The 24,072-nt window shown below is 50.4% G+C and overlaps 9 protein-coding genes across 9 annotated transcripts; 4 read left to right on the top strand and 5 right to left on the bottom strand.

The window, feature by feature from the left end:
* Positions 1 to 260: 260 nt before the first annotated feature.
* cwc27 (putative peptidyl-prolyl cis-trans isomerase) lies at positions 261 to 2,364 on the bottom strand. Its single transcript, XM_025617201.1, has 2 exons — positions 1,606 to 2,364; positions 261 to 1,484 (listed from the first exon to the last, which is right to left on the bottom strand). The coding sequence occupies exons 1-2, from the start codon at positions 2,137 to 2,139 to the stop codon at positions 426 to 428; spliced, it is 1,593 nt and encodes a 530-aa protein (XP_025467835.1). The 5' UTR covers positions 2,140 to 2,364; the 3' UTR covers positions 261 to 425.
* Positions 2,365 to 2,555: 191 nt separating this feature from the next.
* Positions 2,556 to 3,778, bottom strand: BO94DRAFT_565885 (DUF3431 domain-containing protein; the record flags this gene model as incomplete). The annotated part of the gene is made up of 3 exons (XM_025614517.1): positions 2,556 to 2,702; positions 2,752 to 3,321; positions 3,369 to 3,778. 3 exons carry the CDS (start codon positions 3,776 to 3,778, stop codon positions 2,657 to 2,659), a joined length of 1,026 nt encoding a protein of 341 aa, XP_025467836.1. The 3' UTR covers positions 2,556 to 2,656.
* Positions 3,779 to 4,873: 1,095 nt separating this feature from the next.
* BO94DRAFT_535066 (uncharacterized protein) lies at positions 4,874 to 5,431 on the top strand (the record flags this gene model as incomplete). Its single annotated transcript, XM_025611690.1, has 1 exon — positions 4,874 to 5,431. A coding segment is annotated over exon 1 (188 nt), but the record flags the coding sequence as incomplete, so codon positions are not given.
* A 142-nt stretch (positions 5,432 to 5,573) lies between these two features.
* On the bottom strand, positions 5,574 to 7,558 carry BO94DRAFT_535067 (phosphoglycerate mutase-like protein). The gene has a single exon (XM_025611691.1). It carries the CDS (start codon positions 7,323 to 7,325, stop codon positions 5,901 to 5,903), a length of 1,425 nt encoding a protein of 474 aa, XP_025467838.1. The 5' UTR covers positions 7,326 to 7,558; the 3' UTR covers positions 5,574 to 5,900.
* Positions 7,559 to 9,356: 1,798 nt separating this feature from the next.
* BO94DRAFT_465827 (aldo/keto reductase) lies at positions 9,357 to 10,760 on the top strand (the record flags this gene model as incomplete). The annotated part of the gene is made up of 8 exons (XM_025608133.1): positions 9,357 to 9,425; positions 9,492 to 9,638; positions 9,711 to 9,815; positions 9,876 to 10,072; positions 10,121 to 10,205; positions 10,258 to 10,313; positions 10,374 to 10,519; positions 10,585 to 10,760. 8 exons carry the CDS (start codon positions 9,357 to 9,359, stop codon positions 10,758 to 10,760), a joined length of 981 nt encoding a protein of 326 aa, XP_025467839.1.
* Positions 10,761 to 13,788: 3,028 nt separating this feature from the next.
* On the bottom strand, positions 13,789 to 15,730 carry BO94DRAFT_516505 (ATP-binding protein). The gene is made up of 2 exons (XM_025609964.1): positions 15,059 to 15,730; positions 13,789 to 15,002 (listed from the first exon to the last, which is right to left on the bottom strand). Exons 1-2 carry the CDS (start codon positions 15,606 to 15,608, stop codon positions 14,125 to 14,127), a joined length of 1,428 nt encoding a protein of 475 aa, XP_025467840.1. The 5' UTR covers positions 15,609 to 15,730; the 3' UTR covers positions 13,789 to 14,124.
* A 920-nt stretch (positions 15,731 to 16,650) lies between these two features.
* BO94DRAFT_516508 (putative C6 transcription factor) lies at positions 16,651 to 19,547 on the bottom strand. Its single transcript, XM_025609965.1, has 4 exons — positions 19,208 to 19,547; positions 18,607 to 19,151; positions 17,471 to 18,544; positions 16,651 to 17,404 (listed from the first exon to the last, which is right to left on the bottom strand). The coding sequence occupies exons 1-4, from the start codon at positions 19,372 to 19,374 to the stop codon at positions 17,133 to 17,135; spliced, it is 2,058 nt and encodes a 685-aa protein (XP_025467841.1). The 5' UTR covers positions 19,375 to 19,547; the 3' UTR covers positions 16,651 to 17,132.
* BO94DRAFT_535071 (SDR family NAD(P)-dependent oxidoreductase) lies at positions 19,518 to 20,676 on the top strand. The gene is made up of 2 exons (XM_025611692.1): positions 19,518 to 19,907; positions 19,967 to 20,676. Exons 1-2 carry the CDS (start codon positions 19,815 to 19,817, stop codon positions 20,639 to 20,641), a joined length of 768 nt encoding a protein of 255 aa, XP_025467842.1. The 5' UTR covers positions 19,518 to 19,814; the 3' UTR covers positions 20,642 to 20,676.
* Positions 20,677 to 21,917: 1,241 nt separating this feature from the next.
* BO94DRAFT_465766 (MFS general substrate transporter) lies at positions 21,918 to 23,577 on the top strand (the record flags this gene model as incomplete). The annotated part of the gene is made up of 3 exons (XM_025608129.1): positions 21,918 to 23,262; positions 23,328 to 23,372; positions 23,426 to 23,577. 3 exons carry the CDS (start codon positions 21,918 to 21,920, stop codon positions 23,575 to 23,577), a joined length of 1,542 nt encoding a protein of 513 aa, XP_025467843.1.
* Positions 23,578 to 24,072: the final 495 nt, after the last annotated feature.

The following is a 24,072-nucleotide window of genomic DNA, read 5'->3' on the forward strand; positions in this document are numbered from 1 at the left end:
AGCAAAAGCAATCACCCTTTAGACCCTTTCTCCCTCTTCCCCCTGAACATTACATCACATCATTCCCCCTCTACAGATATATAGCACGATTCTAATGACAGCGGTAGTTTGTTAATATGCGAGTCACGGAAATTTAGTTATTCTTTATTCTGCTCCTTTCATTTCATTCGCGTATTGTATTCTTTTATGTTTTGAGCTGTTGGGAGGAGGGAGGGGGTCTAGTTCGAAGTTCTTCGTCTATAGAAAAATTATCTATTCATCTTATTTTTAGTGTTGATTTAGCTGTGACAACTACTTATCTGTTCATATCTCTTTGGTGTCGATCTATTTGATCGTTTCTAGTAGTATGGTATAGTATGGTAGCTATATGGTGGGAATGTACTGCCTTCGTATATGGATAGATAGATAGATGGAAAGGACCGATCTCACCGACGACTCCTCTCCCACTCCAAATCACCCACCCGGCCTCTCTTCCTATCACGTTCGCGGTCCCGTTCGAGTCCTCTGCGTTTCCCGGACCCGGACCCAGACCCAGACCCAGACCCAGACGCAACAATCTCCCTCTCCTTCTCTCGAGGATCAATCACCATCAGACTGTCCAGGTCATCTGGGTGCTCTTTCTTCCATTTTAGGTCCTTGCCCAATGTATCCTTTCCGAAGTGGAGCTGATGCGTCAACCACCCCAGGTCTGTATCATCGGCTGGACCTTCGCCGGCTGTGTCGGCCGTGTTGTCGGACCAGGATTTGCATGATTGGCAATTTGCGATGAAGTGGAGGTCGCAGAGTTGGGATTCTTCGTCTTCGTTGTCGTCTTCCCGTTGGGGGGTCTCTTTTGTGGTAGTGGTGGTGGTGGTGGGTTTAGGGGCGGGGTTGGCGTCTGCGCCTTCGAGTTTCGCTTTGAATGCGTTGAACATCTTCAGTGCGGCGTTGTCGCTAGAGCTGCTGGAGAATCCTGTTATTCCGTTTGTGGCGCTGCTGCTGGCTGATGTCCCCGGGGCGGGACGTTTCCGGCCGCGAATGGCTGTCTGAGGGATCATGGCTTTCAGGGCGGATTTCTTCCCTCCGGTTTCTGTCTCCGTGGCGACGGTTCGACGCATCGAGGCCTTGAGGGATTCGATCTCGGCATTGGTGCGGTCAAGTCGTGACTTTTGCGTAGGTTGCGGGGAGGGGGGCCGTTCTGGGGATTCCGGGTCAGGGAGAGGGAGTTGCATGGCCGGGTCGGGACTCTTGGGTCGATCGACAACAGGTGGAGGTGTAGGCGAGCGTCTGCGTGGAGGCGATGTCTTCCTGACTTCCTTTTTCTTCGGCTTCTTCTCAACCGGCGCATCATCCCCAACCCCATTCCCAATCCCAGCCCCCGTATCCGTCACCAACGCAGCATTATATTTCGGCTTCGCAGCCCTAACCGGCATCTCCTCACCTTCCTCATCATCCCCAAAACTCAACAACGTCTTCCCACCCTTCTTCCCCTTCTTCTTCCCCGTCTGCGCCCCTTCTTCCCCTTCCCCTCCTCACCACCACCACCACCCACAGCCCTAGCCGTAACATCCCTCTTCACAATCCTCCCCTCCAACGGCCCCAACTCCCCAATCTCCCCCCCGTCACCCGAATCGGATACACCGGCCTCTCCGTCCCCTCAACCACCTCCCCCTCCGCAATCTTCAACACATTATAAATACTCTCACCCTCAATCCTCCCAAAAAGCGTACACTGCCCATTCAACTCCCGACTCACATCCCCCAACGTAATGAAGAATTGACTCCCATACGTCCCGTCCTCGGACTTGGCCATCCCCACCAATCCGCGCCGATTGAACCGTAACCGACTGTGGAGCTCATCGCGCAGGACTACTTTCTCGTTCGGATCGCGCGCTGTCGCGTCGTATTCGAATAATGGGTCTTCGTAGATAGAGGTTCCCCCTGACCCGGTGCCGGTGGGATCGCCACCCTGGAGAATGAAGTTGGGGATGATGCGATGGAAGATGGTCCCTGTGTAGTAGTTGTCGCTGATGTGTTGGAGGAAGTTGCGGCATGTGAGAGGCGTTTGGTTGGCGAAGAGTGCGATGTGCAAGGGTCCTAGGGTGGTGTGGAGGGTTGCGGAGGCGGTGGCGGTGGGTTCGGTGTTGTAGTGTGTGGACATTTTGGTGGGTTGGTGGTGCTGTGCTGTGCTGTGGTGCTGAGGGAGAGAGGGAGGGAGGTGGGCAGCTGGAGCTGCGGGTTGGGGTTGGGGGTGCGGTAGATGGGGATGTCAATGTCAATGTGCGGGTGCGGGTGGTAATTGTTTGAGGTTATATGAGGTGATGAAGTCGCGTGGTATCAGACCCGGTGCTTGGGTCGTGGTTCGGTGGTTGGAAGCGGAGGAGAGGAGCGCGGAAGTCGAGGTTGAAGCTGTTCGGAAATTTGCGTGGGTCACGCACGTCATGTCGCGCCGGGCGTCGGCCGCCTTGGGCGATAATAGCGACAGCCAATCTATACCCTTTTTGTTTCCTGCGCTTTGCGGAGGTATAGACATTCTGTCTTGTGGTTTAGCAAATTAGCTACATTTATCTAATCTTAGCGACTAGCTATACGGCACGGCTCTCTGATACTGGATAATGGCTCTAGATCTTTTGAGCTCTGCACTGCGATCGAATATATAGTAGTTTCCCTCATGCTCTTCACAACCCATATACATCCTGAAAACACTGCGCCGTATCAGGACAACTAGAAGCCAGATCAGCACTATCCAATACAGAGCAAAGAATGAACTTACTACACAGCCTCCTTCCCAAAGATGACATGCCACAGAGACCCCATCAGTTGTTCGATCTCCTCATCCGACAACCCCGACTCCATCGCCCACTGCTGATACCTTCTATACTCCTCCCGGGTGCGCTTTCGCACTTGGTCTTTCGACACCGCGAATTGCCCGCAATACGGCGTCGCAATCGTCTCCGGAACATCAGTATTATTGAAGAACCTCTCCCAGACCATCGGAAACTCTCGTTCAATAGGCGTCAACTGTACGCCCTCCCGGGGCACCGGATGAATCATTTCCCCGCACTGCACATCCGATGTACTCCCAGTAGTACAGCGGAGATTGGCGAAACCATTTTTCTGCACAAAATCCTGTCGAAGAAAGTTGACAGCGGCGATGTTTCCGTAGTCGTGGAACTCGGTGTGGCCCGGCTTGCGGTGATTGTGCAGGAAGACGATTGTCGCGGGGAGGTGGTTGTAGTGGTCGATGATGTATTGGAGGTAGACGGTGCCGGCCTTGCCTTTGTTCTTGGGGATACTGAGTGGGTGACGTCGGTCATCGCGGGTGTAGATTGCGTGACGCCAGCTGGTGTTCATCAACGGTGAGTAGTGGTTGTGGAATGCAAGACTTACTCAGGCAGCTCGTAACGAAGCCAGTCTGGTCTTTCAAATTTGAGTCTGCCAACCACGATGACGCCATCGATGCGTTTTTGCGTCGTGTCCAGCATGCTGTCAATGGTCCATTGGGAGGATGTGGTGTCTTTCTGGGAGGAGGGGACGAGATCCGATATCGACGGGCGTTTCTTTCTGGTGAAGGAGGGCGAGGGAGACGGAGCGAGTGAGAGATCTGGATGTGGGTGACTCTCCCGTTGAATAGGTTCTGTAGGCCTGCCTGCTTTGAAGTCATGATGCGCGGGGTCTATCTCTGGGATTAGCTCCCCATGTGGCCGGATTGTGCTCACTTGACTCAGTTGTGTCTCGATCCAAAGCACCATGAAGACCAGCAGGGCGGCCGCGCTGAAACGGACGAGGGTCTGCATCATGCTGATGATGGAGGACTTCGAGGATGAGTCAAGGACTGGGTTTCTGTCGTATGAGGACTAGGTATTGCCGAGTCGAGGTCATGATGTAACGGCGGATGATCTGCTGGCTGGGCGTGCCTTTCCGTGGTGGAACCAGAAGGTAGAGTGAATCCATGGTTCGCTGGCATCAAGTCATGGATGGCATCCCGGCAACTACTATTAATACTCTGGGATGACTCCCAACTGTCAGAAAGACATCAGAGACACATCAAGCATGATGGAGGTGACTCACCCCTTGTCGAGTTTCCTTTTCTTTAAATCCCCTTCGCCTGCCCCGTCTTCTTCTTTCTTCTCCTACTCCTACTGTTTCTCTCTGTGCTCTCTTTCTTATTGTTCTTTCATATTGTTCTTTCATATTGTTCTTTGGGCGTTCTGCTTTCCTTCTATTCGTGTTGTTCTTTGGGCGTTCTGCTTTCCTCCTTTTCTTATTGTTCTTTCTTATTGTTCTTTCTTATTGTTCTTTCTTATTGTTCTTTCTTATTGTTCTTTGGGCGTTCTGTTTTCTTCTTACTCTTATCTTTCCTAATACTTATCTTCCCTAATACTTATCTTCTTATTCGTCCTCAATCGAGGATAGACTGCAGTCTCTTCCCGCTAGTTCCCTGTTGTCGCTCCACTCTCTTGTTAAAAGAGAAAGAAGGCCACGGTTTGTCGCTTTGCCGTTGTGCCGGACGGGGTTGACTATGACAGTGGTCCAGCAGGTCAATCCGCCAGCCTGAAGGGTGAGACTGTACCTCCTCACATGGCACCATTCTGAGTCAGTGTTCTGGGGACTTAGGGATACTGACAGTGAAGGTGGACCGTCATGTCGGGGGAAGAAAAATCCCTTTTCAGGGTTCAAGTCCCAGTGGTGTTATCGGGCGCAAACTCCTTCCAGCAAGCGGCTTAGATAGAAAATCCCAGTTAGTGGGTTCAAATTCCCAGCGACTAGCGGGTTCCAGTCTCCTACTTCGAGAGAGGGGTTGGCTATTCTAAATCCCAGTTAGTGGGTTCAAATCCCAGCGGAAAGCGGGTGCCCGGAAGCCAGGCAGCTGGACCGGTAGCGGGCCTCCAGTGAAGAGCTCGCACCTCATCGTGGTACTGGAGTCTAGTAGCCACAAGGCGAAGCTAAGACGAGCTCACTTTTGTATATAGCATTTCATTTCTTATTTCTTTTGTTACTTTCATTGCATTCGTTGCTTTGCCTCTTCTACCTGCTCTTCCTCTGTCTCCCCTGCCTTTCCTGCCTTTCCTGCCTACCCTGCCTACCCTGCTTTCCCCTGCCCTGCCCTGCCCTTCACTTCCCTTCCCCTTCCCCTACCCTTCCCATGCCCATCCCATACCATTCCCTGCTTCCCTGCCTTTCCCTACCCTTTCCCTACCCTTTCCCTACCCTTCCCTGCCCTTCACTTACCCTTCCCTTACCCTTCCCTTGCTTTCTATTAATCCATCTGTGTATCCCCCTCCCCCGTCTATTCTTACTCATTTGGTTCACTTCCCACTGCATAACGGGTAGTCGAGCCCCCGTGCATAACAGACTTTTGAGTCCCATTGCATAACAGGCAGTCGAACCCCAGTGCATCGAACCTTCAAACCCCAGCGAAGAGCGGGTGCCCGTGGCTAGCCTGGACCAGCCGCGGGCCTCCAGTGACGAGCTCGCACCTCACCGTGGTACTGGAGTCTAGTAGCCGTAAGGCGAAGCTAAGACGAGCTCACTTTGTATATAATGGTGTTTTTTAGCTTAAAGTTTCGATAGTTTAACCGTATTGAATAACATCTTTCATCTCTTGAACACGGCTCCTTATCATGTAGTCTTTCTTACTGGCAAGTAGATGGGTATCCCCAAGATTAGATGCTAACTGATCCTTCAAGCGAATCAGCTGCAGAAAAGATGCATGAACTACGCTACATATCCTTTTTGTTTTCTTTGGTGACGCAAGGCGACAGGGAACAAGATGCTTGGTGTTACGAAACAAATTGGAGGACGGCTACAAAACAGGAAGCCCGAAAGCGAAAGAGATAGAGACATAGTCACCAGCAGAATCAACAAATCATCCAACTCATCAATCTTGATATGTTGCTAACTGCCTTTTGTTCATCCAGCTTATTCCGTCTTGTCCTCCTCATCTGTAGCAGCGTCCTCTGTAGTCCCGCGTTTCTTGATAACCCGGAACCCTCCCACGACGAGGAAGAGCGCCTCTACGCCCAAGATGACCGCGAGGGTGACCATTGCACCAATGACACCAGCTACCGGTCTGGACATACCATTAGTCGACTTCGTCTGGGTGGTAGATCCGGAATCGGAGCTGTTCGAGTAGGAAGCACATTGGCCGTTGGTATTGCCGCACACCTGGCACCACTGCGATGTCGAGGTGACAGCAATCTTTTCAGTCCGATGCACAAAGTCAGACCAAGGGATGGTGAGACTCGATTGGCCGTAGAGTGGATACACGGTAGGGCCATCAGACATGGATTCGTTGATGGTGCCATTGTGAAAGACAAACCGGACGCTGATCTCGGAGGTGGGCGGAAAGTCCCCCGAGGAGTTTGTCACCAGCTCCCAGGCCATGGAAGAGGCATAATCGGGAATTCCGGTAAAGTTGACATCCGCAGCGGGTAGCTGGGCCAGACCAAAGTATGACAGGAACGTTCCGTAAGAACCGAATTGGAAATTCAGCTTCGTCTTTCCCTTGGATATGACTGTCTTATTGAGGCCCTGGAGGACATCTCCTGCAAGCTTGGCACCTGCTATGGCGCGAACGGTCTCGGATGAATTGTAAGCCAGGTTGTACTGCTCGATATTTGCCAGCAAGAGAAGCTGGTGGAGCTGGTCCTCCGTTGGGACGTTGGTCGTGTTGTGGATATAACCGACGTTAAGATAGTCAAAAATGGTGTACGCATTCTTGAAATTCATTGCAGACTCAGAGAAGCTGCTGTTCAACATCGACGAAAATGACTGGTAGAAGTCCTTGGTTGAGCTGAGCAGCGAGTTGTATAGCGATGAGGTATAGTAATTGTTGCTGCTAATCTCGGCATTTTGGCAGTTTGTCGCGCTCTGCAGCCATGTTGTGTCCTCACTGTTCGACCCGGAGTCGGTCATGGTCAATGGAATCAACTGGTAGCCATCCATTGGAGAGTCGACAATGGTCCCATCGGCCAATGTCTCATTAGCCGACGCTCCGACGGGAGGATACACGCCCTGCAAGAAGCCCGTCGCGGAGTTCTGCAGCACAGTGTCCGACGGTGTTGAGGCGCTGATCTGGCTCAGCTTGACGATATCTTCGCTGATGCCCTGGACCTGAAGGGTAGAGTCGGAATCGATGTAGCGGCTCCGGTAGTAGCTACCCGTGGAGAAAACCTCACTGTACCCCAGGTCGGTCAGCTGCGTGTTCTTCAGCACCTTTGCAGTCCGATCACCGTGACGAGCAAAGATGTACGCTCCGAGCACCTTCTCAGCCGAAGCTGGAAGGGCCAGAGGCATGGCCAGTAAGGCCAGAAAAACATGAGGAGACTGCAAGAAAGTGCGCATTGTGGGCCGAGTGTAGTGTCACAAGCAAGAGGAAACACAAGTGAGGGGAAGCTGGACTATCTATACGGGTAAATGCAGGCATGGTGGGATCAGCAGGTATCCCGCGGAAAAGGGCGTTATCATGATGACTCGACCATGGCGGGGTTCGCGAAAGAACCCCGGGAAGGAGGGATTGGGTGCCATTGATCACGGTCTTGCCAGTCTAGGCTCAGGCTGCAGAACGAGAAAAACCGTTAGCTAATCGAATGAGCACCCGGGGCCTGATAACCGGCCTTGGCTGTCAACGGGGCGCGCTTGGCTCACTGTCGGGGGAGATATCCCCGATGATAAGAAGGTTCATGGTGAAATCATGGACAAGTGGACAAAGAGATGGTTATCTCTCTCCCATCGCGGGTATTCTTTTTGGTCAATCTTCAGTCTAGGTCCTAATCCCCACGCGGTCAGACGTCAGACCCTGAACTAATAGAGATGGTAGTAGTAGTAGCGTTGTGCGGAGGGTCCCCCGCTCGGGGGATCGAGTCCCTGCAGCGCCATTGGCCAATGAGAGAGTCGACCATCGGCTCCGTGGAAAAGCGTCCGTTGCTTTCCCATCATACCACCCCTCTTACGCATGCCTTGACTGTGTCTCAATATAATCGAGCCATAAGCTTATTGCATCTTCTACAGCGACGTCCTTAGACTTTATTGTTAATTCCCAACAAGCTTTTTTTTGAAACCGGATGCGTTGTTACTCTGATGTCGATTGATGAGATCGAAACATGGTGTAGGACCACTGCTCCTATATCACGGTTCTAAGTGCTAAGTTCATCCACCTTCGATTATACCTGCTTCAATTGTCATACCCGTACCTGATATCATAGTGTACTGTCTAGTCCAGATCGATTCCTGGAAGCAGCTCATAGCCTGCAGTCAACGTGTCCGCCGCCAGCACATCCAGAACCCGGTTTCTTATATACCAAAGGGCCTATGAACACTTCAAATTCCATCTATAAGACCAGATAGACCGATGTACCACAGCCCTCATTTCATATATCAAAATAGACGATGATAATAGATGTGAGAGCGACGGTGAACGCGCAGTGAAAGCTTCTTTGAACATTGACGAGCCGATTTCATGCGGAGACTGCCTTCCTCATTGCATCGAGTGCAACAGATACTACATACTTGAGTGTGATTCTTTGAGCATCAATAAAACCACTCTTTTGAACAATGACCTTACGCTAACGTAATGTCTCTCTTTAGTATCGATATCGGATCCATTGTTGATCTTCTTCCCCTTCGTCTCCTATAACAGCTGCTGGATGGGCCTGCCTGGGTGGTGGAACAATGTGTGGAGGAACAACGATAATAAGGGGTTCACGATGGGAATATAGCGCCTTTCGAGCTTCGTCAAAGATAATGACGTGGTCACTATGCAGCGAATACCGAGGCTGTTAGTTCCCCGAGGGCTTCTGACTCCGGTATCTCGGATGACTTCTAGCTCTCCAGCTTCTACATAGTATTGGCGCGTGGTCTATCTCGGATCTCTACTGCTTCCTTTGATATGCGGTCCTGTTCTCAGCAAAACCGGTAGAAAGGCATCCCTGGGGCTTTCCCGTACGCCGGATGGCGGTAATTCTCTGCAAGTCCACCATCTATCACGCATGCTAGGGTCTATTCGAATCCAAAGACCCGCTGTGGATGATATGTGCCCGGCCAACTACCGGGTATCTTTATATGGGAGGTCCGGAAAAGCGTGCCGGAAAAGCTTCGGAAAAGTAGCAGGGTACTTTTCCGATCACGGCACCATATATAGTCCCGTGGCATCTGCAATTAGTTTTCTGCACGTAGCGGAGACATACCTGTGCCCTGGAAATCATCGCTTCTACGACCATTTCAAATTGCCTGAACTGGTATACGGCTTCAACTTGCGCAAAAAGCACCGAGACTCCACTATCTCGACATAGCTCGCTCCTTTCTGGCTGTTCCAGTCAATAACTGCTCACTCCTGTCATACTTTGACAAAATCCACCGGCCTTAGACATTATAGCCATGGCATTGGGAGGCAGCTTCAAGCTCAACACAGGCCACAACATGCCCGCCATCGGGCTGGGAACATGGGTACGCCAACACCAATCTTCGTCAGTAACAACATAGAAATATCAAATAACACTGTAATCCGAACAGCAATCAAAGACGGACGAAGTCCGCGAGGCTGTCATTGCAGCGTTGAAATGCGGTTATCGTCACATCGATGCCGCCGCGGTTTACGACAATGAACGGGAGGTGGGAGATGGGATTCGGGAATCTGGGGTTCCTCGTGAGGATATCTTCGTAAGGATTAGCTTTACCCCAGCCGTTATCTTGCACCCCAATATTAAATTAGGCTAACGTTATTGTATATAGATCACGAGCAAACTGTGGAATACCCACCACCACCCCGAAAATGTCGAAGCTGCTGTGGATAAGTCTCTTGCTGACCTCCAAACGGGTTATCTCGATCTTTATCTTGTACGTTGAATGAACCGCACTATCATACTCTCTTGATGTGATACCAACCTGTTGTGCCAGATCCACTGGCCAGTAGCATTCAGCTACTCAACAACAACCAATCAGCCAGTCAATGGGCAAACGGGCCTGATCGACGTGGTCAACGTGCCGATCAAGGATACATGGGCGGAAATGGAAGCATTAGTCGCGAAGGGCAAGATTCGTTCAATCGGAGTGAGCAATTTCACCCGCGAGAATATCGAGGAGTTGTTGAAAACGTAAGTATGCACTGCATGTATTGATGGAGCTAACTGACATATCTAAAGAGCAACGATCCCTCCAGCCGTCAACCAGATCGAGGCTCACCCGTACCTCCAGCAGCGGGATCTCTTAGAGTGGTCGAAGGATATGGTATGAGCAAGAAGTCTGCTTGAAAAGTCCATGCTGATTGACGCTCTGTCAGGGAATCGTTGTCACGGGGTATTCTCCCCTGGGAAATAACATATACAATATCCCTCGGTTCGTGAGCCACTTTATCCATGTCCAAACTGATGAAAGAGACGGCTGAAAGTTTACAAGAGCGGTGGACGATCCCCTCGTGATCGAGATAGCCAAATCAGTGGACAAGACTCCAGCACAAGTCCTAATCAGCTGGGCCGTTCAACGGGGTACTGTGGTCCTTCCCAAATCTGTCACCCCAGAGAGAATCCAAAGCAACTTCCTTGGTGAGTAGACCCTCTATCCAAAACGTAGACTCCTCTAGCTAATCGCCTCTTGCGGACTCGTTCAGACTTCATCCTCCCTAAAGATGCCTTCGAGGCTATCCAGTCCCTGGAACGCCATCAACGAATGAACTTCCCAGCCCGACTGGGTGTCGATATCTTCGGCGAAGTGGGCGAAGAGAGTGCCAGGCAAAGTGCGTTGGCGTGGGCGGAAGAGCAGAGACAGTTGAAGAGCCGGGTCTGAGGAAGTCTGTTAGATCTGCCGTTGTGCCATGATCAAATCAGGCCATATGGACTTAGCAAATGGAGGCCATTAAGTGTGTCGTTCGACATGTAGGCGCTACACCATGGAAGTGAGAATCTGAAGTCAGAATGCGCCGTGTCATATGCCCATAAACCAGCAGTATTAAGCAGCGCAAGAAGACATGAGTGATATGGGAAGTAGGCAATAAAACGCAGCGCTAGAAACACGACCAAGATCTCATAGTAAGATTTGGCCGATGAACCAGTTGCGAGTCATCCATCTCTACGGTCTCGTTCCTGCCTGTGGTTCTCGCGCCTAGTTTGCTGCGTTCCTTTGATACATGTGCCCAGCGCGATAACTCAATCTCATTGTACCTGGCCACTTTACAAACAGGAAGATCTAGATAGGCTATAACATGTATTATCCTTGGCTTATGCGGTGGAAATAATTGCCAATGTAAGAACAAGGAAAACGAACAATAACAGAAACATGATATGATTGCCCGATGAAGATGAGGTACTTACTAAGTGAGCTCGTCTTGGCTTCGCCTTGCGGCTACTAGACTCCAGCACCACGATGAGGTGCGAGCTCGTCGCTGGAGGCCCGGATCAGCCCAGTCTGATCCGGACACCCGCTATTCGCTGGGATTTGACATCAGACCCGCCCACAAGGAGCGGACTGGAAATCGCTCTCACACACTGGGATATAGCATCCAACCTGATCGTAAAAAGAGGCCTGGAACCCGCTATTCGCTGGGATTTGAAAACCAACCCGATCACTAACAAGGGCTTGATACCCACTCAACAAACTGGGATTTGACATCCAACCTGATCGCAAAGACAGGACTGGAACCCACTCAACAACAAGCTGGAATTTGAAAAACAAGCCACCGCTCAAGATAAGCAGAGCTGAATCCAACCTGACACAAGGACAGGACTGGAACCCGCTATTACAAGCAGGGATTTAACATCCAGCCTGAACACAAAGACAGGCCTGGTACCCACTTCATGGGATTTGAAAAACAAGCCCACCGCTCAGTATGAGCAGAGCTGAATCCAACCTGACACGAAGACAGGACTGGAACCCGCTATGACAAGCAAGGATTTGATATCCAGCCTGAAAACAAAGACAGGCCTCGTACCCACTTCCTGGGATTTGAAAAACAACGCACCACTCAGTATGAGCAGAGCTGAACATCCAACCCATCCAAGAGTGGGACTGGACTTTCCCACGGGACTTCACCCCGGCTAGAAAGACAACGATGAGCATCATGCAGTGTTGAAGGAAAGGAAGTGCTACCTACCTGTCATCACCAGAGCAGTCCTCTCCGGTGATAGCCTGATTCAAGCGTGGGGCCCCCGGGGCCACTTCCCCATCGATCGCTGTAAGCGTGCTCGCGGGCATATGGGCACCAAGCCGCTGGATGCTGAGGGTATCCTGTTCGAAAAGTCAGACGAGGTCGCGAAAGGGATAATTCCGAAGGAAGTGTCCCACGCGTCGACAAAAGCCAAGATCCGAGTCTTCCTAGATCGGGAATCCTAATCGTGCGAGTTGCTGGTGAGTATGTACTAATGAGTATGATCACTTACCTAGCCAGCGTTCAAAGGCTTTCGACTCCCACGTCCATCACGTCCACTACGAGGGGCGGCAACAGTAGCAGCGACGGCGGTAGCGAAGGCCTAGCTGTAGTAGGTAAGATCAGATATAGTTGATGAAAGAAGAAACTAGATACGCAACTGGTAAAGACAACTGGTAATGGATGGGCCGTCGATTTGTGAGTTCGAAATGTGTGTTGGAAGATGAAAGAAGAAGAAGAGAAGAAGAGGAGGGGTAAGACGGGAAAGGGGTCTTTATATGACGAGTTGTCTTGGTGTGTTTGTCACTTTTGAGTCATTTGCTTGGTTCTATTCTAGGAAGGTGCCGGTGTTTGACTTGTCGGTACCTAGGTACCTAGTAGAACACCATACCTACCAAGTAAACCTATTCCTCATGGCTTGCATCCTCAGTCGTGAATAATCAAGGTGAGTACAACGCTATTAGCTAAGACTCTAGGTTTATGCGAGGCTTCAGCATCATAGAGACATGTCGGATATATCAGCAACTTCCCGTGGTGCTTCTTCCTACATAGTCGCAGCACTGTTCTCACGCAAGAACCCCATCTGCTCTACCAACCAGCTGAGTCCCCATTCACTCAAAGCCCTTGAGCCTACAACTGCCTTGAAAAGACTTCACTATGATTTTTTGGATTACTGACATCTCTTTATTCTAATTACCTAGTCTCAGAGGCATCCCAGTTCCTAGCAACACGCAATAACCCACCCAAAGAACCGAGTACGAATATCCGACTTAGAATCCGCGGGCAATCCACTACATCACCGACTTCATCCTACAGAAAGTCTTACCAAGGCAATTTAGCCAGGCGATATTACTCCACGAGCCTGGCCACAAACATCTACACCCACGTGCATTGACGTAAGCGCCGAAGACGATGGACAGAGACCCCACCAAAACCCAGAAGTGAGTCACCGAGGCAGACACACATAACAATATAGAAGAGGCAGGTCAGGCACAGAAATACAAGACACTTGGAAGATGGCAGTGGCTCCATATCATTGTGCTGTAGATCTGGCCGCGGCATCGTTCTGTCCCATGCGTGTGGTATTTACGTCGCTTCATTCTGCGAGGCTCATGGCTTGGGACAGATAAGCATTTTGGCAATTCTTGCTTGACTGCGTGTTGCGAGTATAGTTAGCGGGTTGCACTTGGTTTATTGATTGTGACTTTAGTTGGGTTGTGGGTTAGGTTGGGGCCTGACCCTCAGGACCAATATTGAGCTTTGGCGCAGTTGTCAGGGAGAGCTAGGCAATATAATCTCCCTTGGAGCAAGACATGCCATAGTTTACTGTAGAAAGGATGGTACCTGGCAAGCAGAAGCATCTCATAGGCTTTTGAGCAAATGGTATGTCAGTCCTACGAATGATTATGGAAGCATCAAACATTCAGCACCTATTGTTTGCTCGCTTCGATTGCTTGTCATTCTGATTAGCGTAGATAAATCTGACATACCAGCTGTGCAGCAAAAGAAAAACTAGATCATGACAAGGAAAGTTTACTGGCGAGGTGCAGGCAAATACAGCTTGGAAGTGGTTTTGTGGCTTCTTGCCAGAGGTATCACAAACCCAATGCCCAACCCCTCCATTGATTCACATCCCCAAACCACCGCTAGAAGCAGATGCGCTTCCACCCTTAAATCCTGGAGACCTCGCTTAAATTCCGTATAAGCTGCTTTAATTTGTGTGCTTTCGATTTGGACCCCCCCGAATCACCCAATGACTTCACGACTTCCACATAACCGTGCGAGGTATCACCGTCCTGCTCCATCCCCTTGGTTGGGATTGAATTTCTGCGCAAAACCTGTGGTTTCTAACGTTGCCCCGTCAGGGAAAAATGATAGGATTCTCTTCAGAGCTTTGGCAAAATGATGAGGCTTCAAAATCAGGTTGTCCAGGCGTTCGGTCGATTTTTCATCTTCATCTTCTTTCGAATCCTCTCTATTCGGAAAATGCTCACTCGCACTGATCATGACTGCTTGATTACACAACTCTTTCAAGTCGTAACGCGAGTACCCGGCTGTGGTCTGTGAAAGTTCTTCCAGGCTCACTGAGGGATCAAGATCTGACTGTTTGACGAGGGCCTGGAGGATCTCGTGCCTCTGATGCTGGGTCGGTAGGGAAAAGAGGACCTTGTGAGGGAGACGTCGCATGAATTCCTCGTCCAAGTCCAGGGGACGATTAGTCGCACCAACTACCAGTGGGGAGTTGTGCTTGGTGTCAATATCGTCCATTTCCTGGAGACACTGGTTTATTGCTTCTCTTTCCCACCTTCTGGAACTTGAAGTGCGGTGGCCGAACAATGCATCAACCTTCTCGATAAATAGAACACACGGCGCCAGTTTTCTGGCAAGTGAGAACGCCGCCCCAATGGCCTTCTGGCTCTCTCCTACCCATTTTGATTCGATATCGGCCGGCGTGATTGCAAGCATGTTGACGCCCACGTCCTTTGCGATTGCCCGGCTGAGATGCGTCTTACCAGTACCGGGCGGGCCATACAACAATATACCCGAGCTTCCTATGAACTTCAGCCCTCGGCTCGACAGGACCTTCCGAAGAGTGAAGAGCTCCTTGACAATTTCCTTTGCATCGCGATCAATAGTGACGTCGTCGAAGGTGACATCGAGCTCCTCTAAACGATTGATCATCAGCTAACTCAATTCTCATTAGGTGGCATAGGCTGCTTACCAGGATCGACAACCGTATGGAGAAGTCTCTTCTCATGTTCGTTGCATCCCAACTTGATAGCATCCAGGGGGACCTCTATGGGAGATGACTTGTCTCGTTCCGCCTGAGATTGAGGCTGATCTGGCCTGGTTTCACTCGGATTAGGCTTTGAGTCAGAGGCGGAGTGAAATTTTGTGTCGGGGCTTTTCTCAAACATGTAAGAATCAATGACCCGTGAAACAATGCCACAGATAACATCCAGGTCTAGATTTGCATCCATCTTCATCTGCTCAATAACATGCATTTCAGCACGTTTGAGCAAGAGGTCCGGGAATATCTCCTTCTCTAGAAGATCATTTGATTGCAGAGATCCACAGTTCCAAGATGAATAAGGGTTGGTCCAATTAAAAGTATGCGAGTCCCCTAGCCTGAATAGTAGTGTGCGTCTGAAACGTCGGAGATTGAGCTTTCGCCTCCCAGATGCCGGGCTTTTCACCTTGGATGAAGAAGGTATATCTAAATCCAAATCGAGATTCTTGTGTACTGAAAGGCTTTTACGAATTCCAAGCATGGAAGATTTATTCGGTCGCTGACCCTTCTCCCCTGCAAAGGCAGTTCCGATGAGAAGTGCTGGCTGCTTTCGTTGCAGGTTCTGGACCCACTGACTGAGGGTTACCAAGATCTTCCTCCCATTTCTTGCACCATACAGCGATGCAACATTGTGAAGATACAAGATCACCAGCTTCGGGCAGTTTTGATTCTTCGATGGGGATTCGCCGGTGGCTGAGCGTTTGATATTGGGAGAATCGAAAATTGCCGCCAGGGCTTTCCGAGCGCGGAAAGTGCTTGCATTTCCCGCATCTGCGGTATTAAAGTAAGCTGTGGGCAGTTCCTCCAGGGGGAGCTCCTGGCCCTCTTCCCAATCTCTGTGTTCTTGGTGAAAGAAATCAAGCGCCAGGTCCATCAGATCTTCACAATCAATGGAAATCAGATCTGCCCCTATTTCGAGGGCAAGCCATTCAACCGCCATTGTAAGCCCGGAGGAATCCTCGGTTTCTTGCGTGCGAAGTCAAAAGTTGTAGAAGTCTGTTTGTTCTCCTTGGAGCATACCACGAATTGTTTCGCGGATTTCGGATAACATGTGTATTCTATGGCTGCCCGTTTGATGGTTCCACACCGCGATGGGATTGGAATTCCGAAGACCGAGACATTCCTCTGCTGTTTTGACATTATGGTGTAGAAACCACTTCGGAACTTGAAAATCGATTCCATTCAGGCGACTCTGGCAAGATATTCAGGTCAGGAGGATGAAAAACAAGTAGGGACGGGAACATGATACATTAATGCCCTGCTTCACCCTCCTCAAACGCAGGAGTTGGTTGAGCTTATCTGAGCACGACATCCTGAAGGTCAACTCCTGAAGGTCAACTCCCGTGTCTCCTAAGGAATCAGAATATGGGATGCCTATCGCGGAGTTTACCTGAGAGCACAGCTGAGGGTTTTCCTATTAGATAGCCGGCTCATCATGACAACATATCTCTAAGCATAGCCGCGATTTGATTGGTCACGGGCAACGCTTCCAGGTTGTTGGAGTTAGATAACATCATAGTGTCGTCCCGAAAAGGCTGCAATTGAGTTGTCCGAGTTCATTCGCAGCCACAGCACTACACGACCTAATGCAGATCGGGGACTGGCTTACCTTGTAGCCTACAATTGCCTTTTATAAAGAGTAGCTCCAGTGCGCTTGTGATTCGTTGGTCTTAGCGGACTTAGTCAAATTCAGGGTCGCTTGTTTGGGATTTTAAATGATGTTGCGTCATTTCCGCGCTGCTCAGAGGAGTTCGATCTCAGAAATGTAAGGTATTCTCCAAACATGAACAAGGAACATAGTAAGTGATGGGTTATAGGCTAGGTAGGAGGTCATGAATATCGTAGCCAGTTATAAGAGCACAGATACCCAACATCTTCAAGTCAGCTTTGTGCTACCTCTATGTAATGATGTCGAGTGATGGATTTGCATGATGAGATGATGAGGTGAAAGCATTCATCGTTGTTGTACAATGGAAAATATAGTTTTAGGATACTATATCCCAGGTTATCCAGGAATAGACGAGCCCGCAGCGTTTTGTGATCGCTCCTCGTAGTAGTTGTCAAACAGGTTCTGGATCATCAGCCCGCCCGCCGCATCCAGAAATTCCGCGTTGAAAGATCCTGGTGCATAACTAGCCAAGCTGTTATCCAGTCCCAAGGAAACCGATTTAAATGTCGGTTGGTCTCCCGGGAACCAGAGGGGTCGGAAAGACCCTGGGTGTTGGCTTGAAACGTAGGGAGCAATATCGGCCCCATCAGCAATTCCGTGGCCGTGTTCTATGATTCATTAGTCAATATAAAATCGCCCATGCATAATAACATTAGGGAGAAAGAGAGTCTAACCAAGGATGTTTTGGAGCACATCTCTGGCCCGCAGAGCCATATCGTGAGAAGACCCCAAGCTTCCCAGACAGTCAACAGCGCGCTGAATGTGGCATTTCCATGCCGGCGCAAGGCTATGCCCTGGCTCGTAGATGTAGCATGTTGCCTGCACAAAGCTGGCTGTCAACAGCCAACAAGTCGCGTACCACGTCAGGCCGCGGCGCCGGTTGTCGGTTGACTCGAGGAAGCTGCAGATCGAGGCGACACATTCGTCTGCGGCAGTAAGACAGGTGGCAACTGGACCAGCAGAAGTGTCAAGGTCGGACTTGGCCGCAATGCTTTGGAAGAGAAAAGGACGGTTGATGACAATCCGCAGATGGAATGAGCGCCATAACAATACTCGACGGGGAATGTCAAAGCGTGATTCTAGCGGAACATTGAACCCAAAATGAGGTGGTAAATCATGATACCATGTGTGAATACGCTGCTCTAAATCTGCGGCCTTCTGGTGAGTGGGCAGGTGGTGTGTCAATAACTCCACCTGGACAACGTTCGCAATCTTTGCGAGATTCACTTGGGCAATGAGGCAAGATGTGATCATTGGGCCGGTGCCACATTCGGGTAGCTCATCCATGTCTACTGCAAGATCATGATCATCAACGTTGGCTGGTAGACGAACGTTGACACCTACAAGCGAAACAGCTGGCCGCCCAAGAGTTAGCTGGACGCCAGAAACAAAGACAAACAGCGTCCACCAGACGCGCCGGCGTATCTCCATTGTAAAGGGCGATGTGCTAGGCATGCCGAATTCCCGGTGCAGGCCAATCGCTAGTGCCATGCTCCAGCCGATCCCGATCAGAATAAAGGCAGCATTTGGCTTGTTGCGCTTTTGCATGTAGTTTGCCATGAGAACTATCCCCTGCACATAGCTGAGAGACCCTTTCTCAAGCACGTCCATTGATAGATGCTTGCGTGCTTCCTTATAGAAGGGAATGTCAACCTTGGTACCCTGAGAGTCTCCCACAAAGGCCCCGATAGCGAGCACAATGTTGTACAATATCGGCCACGAGCCGTCACGGGGTTTAGCTAGAGCGCCTGTTCCTTGTTAGACAAGTTATCCGTTTATCTTTTGCTGCTTTGAAAGGGATAGAAGGTACCCGAGACCCGAGCACGGAATGTCCCTTCATGAAGAATCGGGTATGCAGGATGGTAGAAAGCAAAATAGTCGTCTAGATAGCGGAGTACATCCTGCCGTCTTTGCTGTATTGCGCTGGCAGAGGCACCTTCATCGTCGTCATCAAGGGAGGAGGATGGGCTGAAGCTGGTTAGCGGTAGATATAGTGGAAGCGACTGCAGAAACTTGAGGGCAGCTACACCAGACTGCGGCCCTGTATAGCCAGCCTTGTGGGGATCGACCGTCAGGAACCCCATGCCGTCGGTAGAATTGTCAAAGTCCCGTGACTCATCAAATTCGTAGTCCTCGGCGTTATTCGGCTCGACAAAGTTAGCAGGGGGCTGCTCTATCGCGTGGGTAACGTCGCTGAGGTGCTTCTGTCTATGCTGGCCCTGCTGCTGGGTGGTGGGAATCGAGTCGTTCTGTAGGCGGACGGTCTGCAGGGCATCCTGGAGATCAACCGAAGGGAGATAGACAGACCATGCCCGCTCCATATCAGCTCTCAGACGCTCGGATTCATGAAGGCGTCTGTGAAGGTTAGCATGTCACCGAATAATCGAGGAAACAATTCCCTCAAACTGTACCTTTGTAAGGTAGAAAGACGCTGGGACGGCGAGGAGTAGCGGCAAGGTTTGGCATCCCGTCGACAGTTGCTGCAATTGTCATTGCCGGAGCAGCGAATCTTACGTCGCTTGCATTCATCACAGGCGAATGTCTTGCGAAGGATACGTCGTGACTGAGAGACATCCATGGCTATCGCAGCAGGTCATGGGGGAGTGGCAGAAGTCGAACGTGGGGATCGGAGATGTCCCCGGGCGCGCCAAGACCGGGTCCCCGCAAAGTCTGGGCCATCCCTCTCACATTCTCCCCATCTGACACAACCGTCCAGTTTGGTTAGGGGCAACAGTTCTCTGTGATTGGACCATTTCCACCCTCTGCTAATCATTATTGAACTCAGGAAGTGACGAAGTGCTTCAAAGTGGCCTGATGCCGAGCCAAGACCGACTCATCGGCACGCGGAGATAGGCCCGACGCGTGACGGCGGAAGGTCCGCCCGTCCTCGAGGGGTACGAGGGGCACGATCCTCGCATACTACGCTGCGACACCATTTAAACGATGGTTTCGTTATTCAAAGATGGTTACGGTAACAGACATTAACATTCAATTCATAGACGCCCTCAGAATAAAGTCATGTCCCTGAAAGGCAAAATCGCAATTGTCACCGGGGGAGCCAGAGGAATTGGCTCGGGCATCGTTCGCAGCCTGAGCAAACTGGGTGCGAGAGTAAGTGGCATATGCCCTTTCCTCAATAGAAGTGTCATTGGTCTAACAATGATGTACAGGTCGCCTTTAACTACGTCTCCGCCACCTCCCGTGAAGCAGCAGATGCCTTGATCGATGAGCTCCGACAACACAACGGTGAAGCTATTGCAGTCCAAGCCGACATCAACGACCCAGATGCCCCCAAGATCATTATCAACGCAGCCCTTGAGGCATTCAAAACCGATCAAATCCACATCCTAGTCAATAATGCCGGCGCCGGTGATAATCGACCGCTGGAAGAAGTGACGTTGGATAGCTACACGCGGCTAATGGATACAAACGTGCGATCAGTGGTTTTCATGACGCAGGCAGTGCTCCCATTTATCGCTCGTGGAGGACGAATCATCAATCTATCATCGATCTCTGCTCGGGCTGGATATTCCACTCAGTCAGTATATGCGGCCAGCAAGGCGGCGGTGGAGGGTCTGACACGTGTATGGGCCACGGAGCTGGGCCATAAGTATGGGGTAACGGTTAATGCCGTTAATCCTGGTCCGGTTGATACAGAGATGTATCGGGCGGCGGGTGAGGTTCATCTGGCGCGGATGGCGGAGGAGAATAAGAAGGTCCCAGCTGGGCAGCGGTGTGGAACAATCGAGGATGTTGGAGATATCGTGTCGTTCTTGGCGGAAGAGAGGGCGCGGTGGGTGACGGGCGATGTGATATGTGCTAATGGGGGAGTATTGTATATCTAGATAGAATTCTGCTGCTTAGACATACTTGGATAGAGTGAATATTAGAAGCAATCCGACATTACCAAGTTTGTTGGCTTCGCTGCCCGCGAGATGCACTCAATAGCCCAGAAGTCGCCGGAAAGGTTTCCCCTGGTAAGGCTAAGAAGGGGTTTTGTATGGAGTACAACAATCAAGTTCCCACCCACCATAGTTGTTGAATAGCAACGCAGTGAAGAGAACAAAGGATGGAAAAATGGTAGGCTGTCCATGACCACGAGTCAGGGTATCAGCATCAGCAACAGCAACGTTTTTCGTTGCCTTTACTTTCACCATAAGATCTCCAAAATCCTAAATTCGATTTTCCTGATCTTTACTATATCAAACAAACTCTTCCATATCTGGGTTCTATGTCTTTGTTTTCCAGCTTTGTCACTAAGTCCTCGTGCAATGATACTCTCTCAAGTCAGGATGCGGATTTACAACCCCCCTTCCAGCCTACCATCCATCCCTGCAGCTTCAGACTCGGTATCATGCCAGCACTGATGGATTCTTCTTCTGGTTCCGAACAGACATCACCATTCCACCAATTACGGGCGTAAGGCCGCTCCTGAGTCTTTATGCACTGTTACCCGATAACACACGACACCCATCTTCTGCTGGATCCACTTGTAGAATCGAGATAGTGGTATCTGGCCAAGCCACCGAGTGGGCCGTGGCGATGGTGTCGGGGATATGCCCGTGGTTTACGGCGGTGATAGCTCCGCCATTCGGGCCACAAGCGTCAAGGCCCATTTTGACTGGTGCCGAGAGCAAATCTTCTCCGAACAGAAGCCTCTATACAACTCTATTGTGTGCTGGCATGTAGCAGTGTATTGCCAGTTAACTTAGACTCCGACTGACACTCATGTCTACCCCATTGTGCTAGTATCAGCATGTGGATCGGTGTCAAATTTAGGACATAAGAGTGTCTTGTCAAGAGGACGTGGAAGATATCATTTTGTAACGTAGAAGTATTGTGTTGTAAGTCTAGGTTGCCTTGCCTTCCAGGCATCATTGGGCCCGGACTGGGGGAACAACCCCATTCAAGTAAATCGACAGAAAGGCCGAGCTGGCTGACAGTGCGGGGGCCCGGCTCTGGGGTTCTGGGGTAATATAAAATGCTTTTCTATCGTTGTACATGGCGTTGCTTCCCTTTCTTCCTCTGATATGTTCTCCTAAGACTCCTTTGTGATTGTTTCAAGAGCCTCTGTCCAGTGTGTACCTGATCAATAGTCTTGTCATGACCCCCCTTGAAAACATGCCGGTCACTTCCAATACCGGCCGCAGGAAGGATGCTCCTCAGCCTACCTGTGACCAAGTCGAGACTGCATCGTGCCCCAGAATTCTCACCGAGGCCGATTGTTATTCCGAGCTGGGGTTTTCGTTCTCCACTGCCAAAAAATGGACTATCATTCTGGTCATATTCCTCGTGCAGACATCCATGAACTTCAATACCAGCTTATATTCCAATGCTATATCCGGCATCTCAGAAGAATTCGATGTGAGCAAACAGGCGGCCCGCTGTGGTGCTATGATCTTCTTGGTCCTATACGCATTCGGTTGTGAACTTTGGGCCCCTTGGAGCGAGGAATTCGGTCGAAAGCCCATTCTTCAACTCAGCTTGTTTCTGGTCAACATATGGCAGATCCCAGTCGGGATTGCTCCCAACTTTGCTACCATAATAATCGGTCGAGCGCTGGGTGGTATTTGTACGGCTGGAGGTTCTGTGACACTGGGGATGATAGCAGATCTCTGGGAGGCCGATGACCAGCAGTATGCAGTAGCATGCGTGGTGTTTTCTTCTGTGGGAGGGTCAGTTCTTGGACCGGTCGTCGGGGGCTTCGTGGAAGAATACCTCCCGTGGCGATGGAATATCTGGATCCAACTCATTTTTGGCGGCTTCGTCCAGCTCGCCCATTTAGTCCTCGTCCCGGAGACAAGAACATCCGTCATGATTGACAGGATTGCCAAACGGCGAAGGACCAAAGGGGAGGACGTGTATGGTCCTAGTGAATTGACCCCCCTTCTGGACCGATTCTCGGTGGAAGAAATTCTTCAGACGTGGCTCCGCCCCTTCCGCATGTTACTCACCGAACCCATTGTGCTGTGTCTGTCCCTACTCAGCGGCTTCACTGACGCTCTGATTTTCATTTTTATTCAGTCTTTTGGTCTTGTATACGCACAATGGAACTTCAGCACGGTCGCGATCGGTCTTTCCTTTATTCCTATCATGATAGGCTATGTCATCACTTGGATCATGGTCATCCCAGTGATTAAATGCAACGTCCACGAGCGCCGGACGAAGCCAGACGATGAGCGAGCTCAGTACGAGTCTCGCCTCTGGTGGCTTCTTTACACAGCCCCATGCCTTCCTATTGGAATGATCGGTTTCGCGTGGACTAGTCTTCCGCAGGTCCATTGGATTGGCAGTATGTTCTTCTCGGCCTTGGTCGGCATCGCCAACTTCAGTATCTTCATGGGCACAATTGACTACATGATCTGTGCTTACGGGCCTTACTCTGCATCGGCTGCAGGAGGTAATGGGTGGGCCAGAGACTTCTTGGCTGGTATACTGACGGTTCCTGCGACGCCGTTCTATGAAAGTACGTTCTTCATCCGCTATTTTTTCTTACATTGTCCTTGATGTGGTACTAAGAGCCTTCAACAGATATTGGCCGTAAGTATCATTTGGAATATGCATCCACCATTCTCTGTAAGTCTTACCATCATCGATGCTCCGGATCAAACCTAACGATAAAACTATAGTCTGTATCTCCACCCTCCTCGTTGCAACAGTCTACGTTATATACTTCTACGGTCCTGTCCTCCGCAAACGATCCCCGTTCGCCCAACAACTATCAGATGCTAGGGAAAATATACACAGCAGGATGGTAGGAAATATACGGGGTGATATATAGGTCTATTGCTCGACCGAGTTGCACCTACGACCAAAGGGCATCCATCAGTCATGTAATACAGGGGAAACGATTTCGAGGATAAAAAGAGGTGGCTTATATGGTCTATGATTTGCAAGGACTCGAGATGTGGTGGTAGATTGTTACCTTCGCAAACATGAACCTCTGAGGACAGAAGCCTATGCGACAAGAAAGCAGTGCGTTAGCATTTTTTTGGAACAAGAAACATAGAATGGCGCAGATGTTGCAGACACAGAAATGCCTTACCCCAAGTTAGTCTCTCCTCGCTCCTGCCTGACGGGTGGTAAGGGATCAAGTTTACAATACTTCCTCCATCTAATTCACAAGTTGGCAGGACCTCGTGTCCCGAAACTTGAGTGTAGAGCTCACTTCCCTACTTATGTGTATCCAGTTAGCATTCTTGACACAGCCTGTATATGATCACCCAAAATCTTTCCACCTTTCCTATCCCAGTCCCATTGATCAGGGCTTCTTCAA

The sequence above is a fragment of the Aspergillus sclerotioniger genome, assembly GCF_003184525.1.
Source record: "Aspergillus sclerotioniger CBS 115572 chromosome Unknown BO94scaffold_13, whole genome shotgun sequence".
NCBI classification, from domain to species: domain Eukaryota; kingdom Fungi; phylum Ascomycota; class Eurotiomycetes; order Eurotiales; family Aspergillaceae; genus Aspergillus; species Aspergillus sclerotioniger.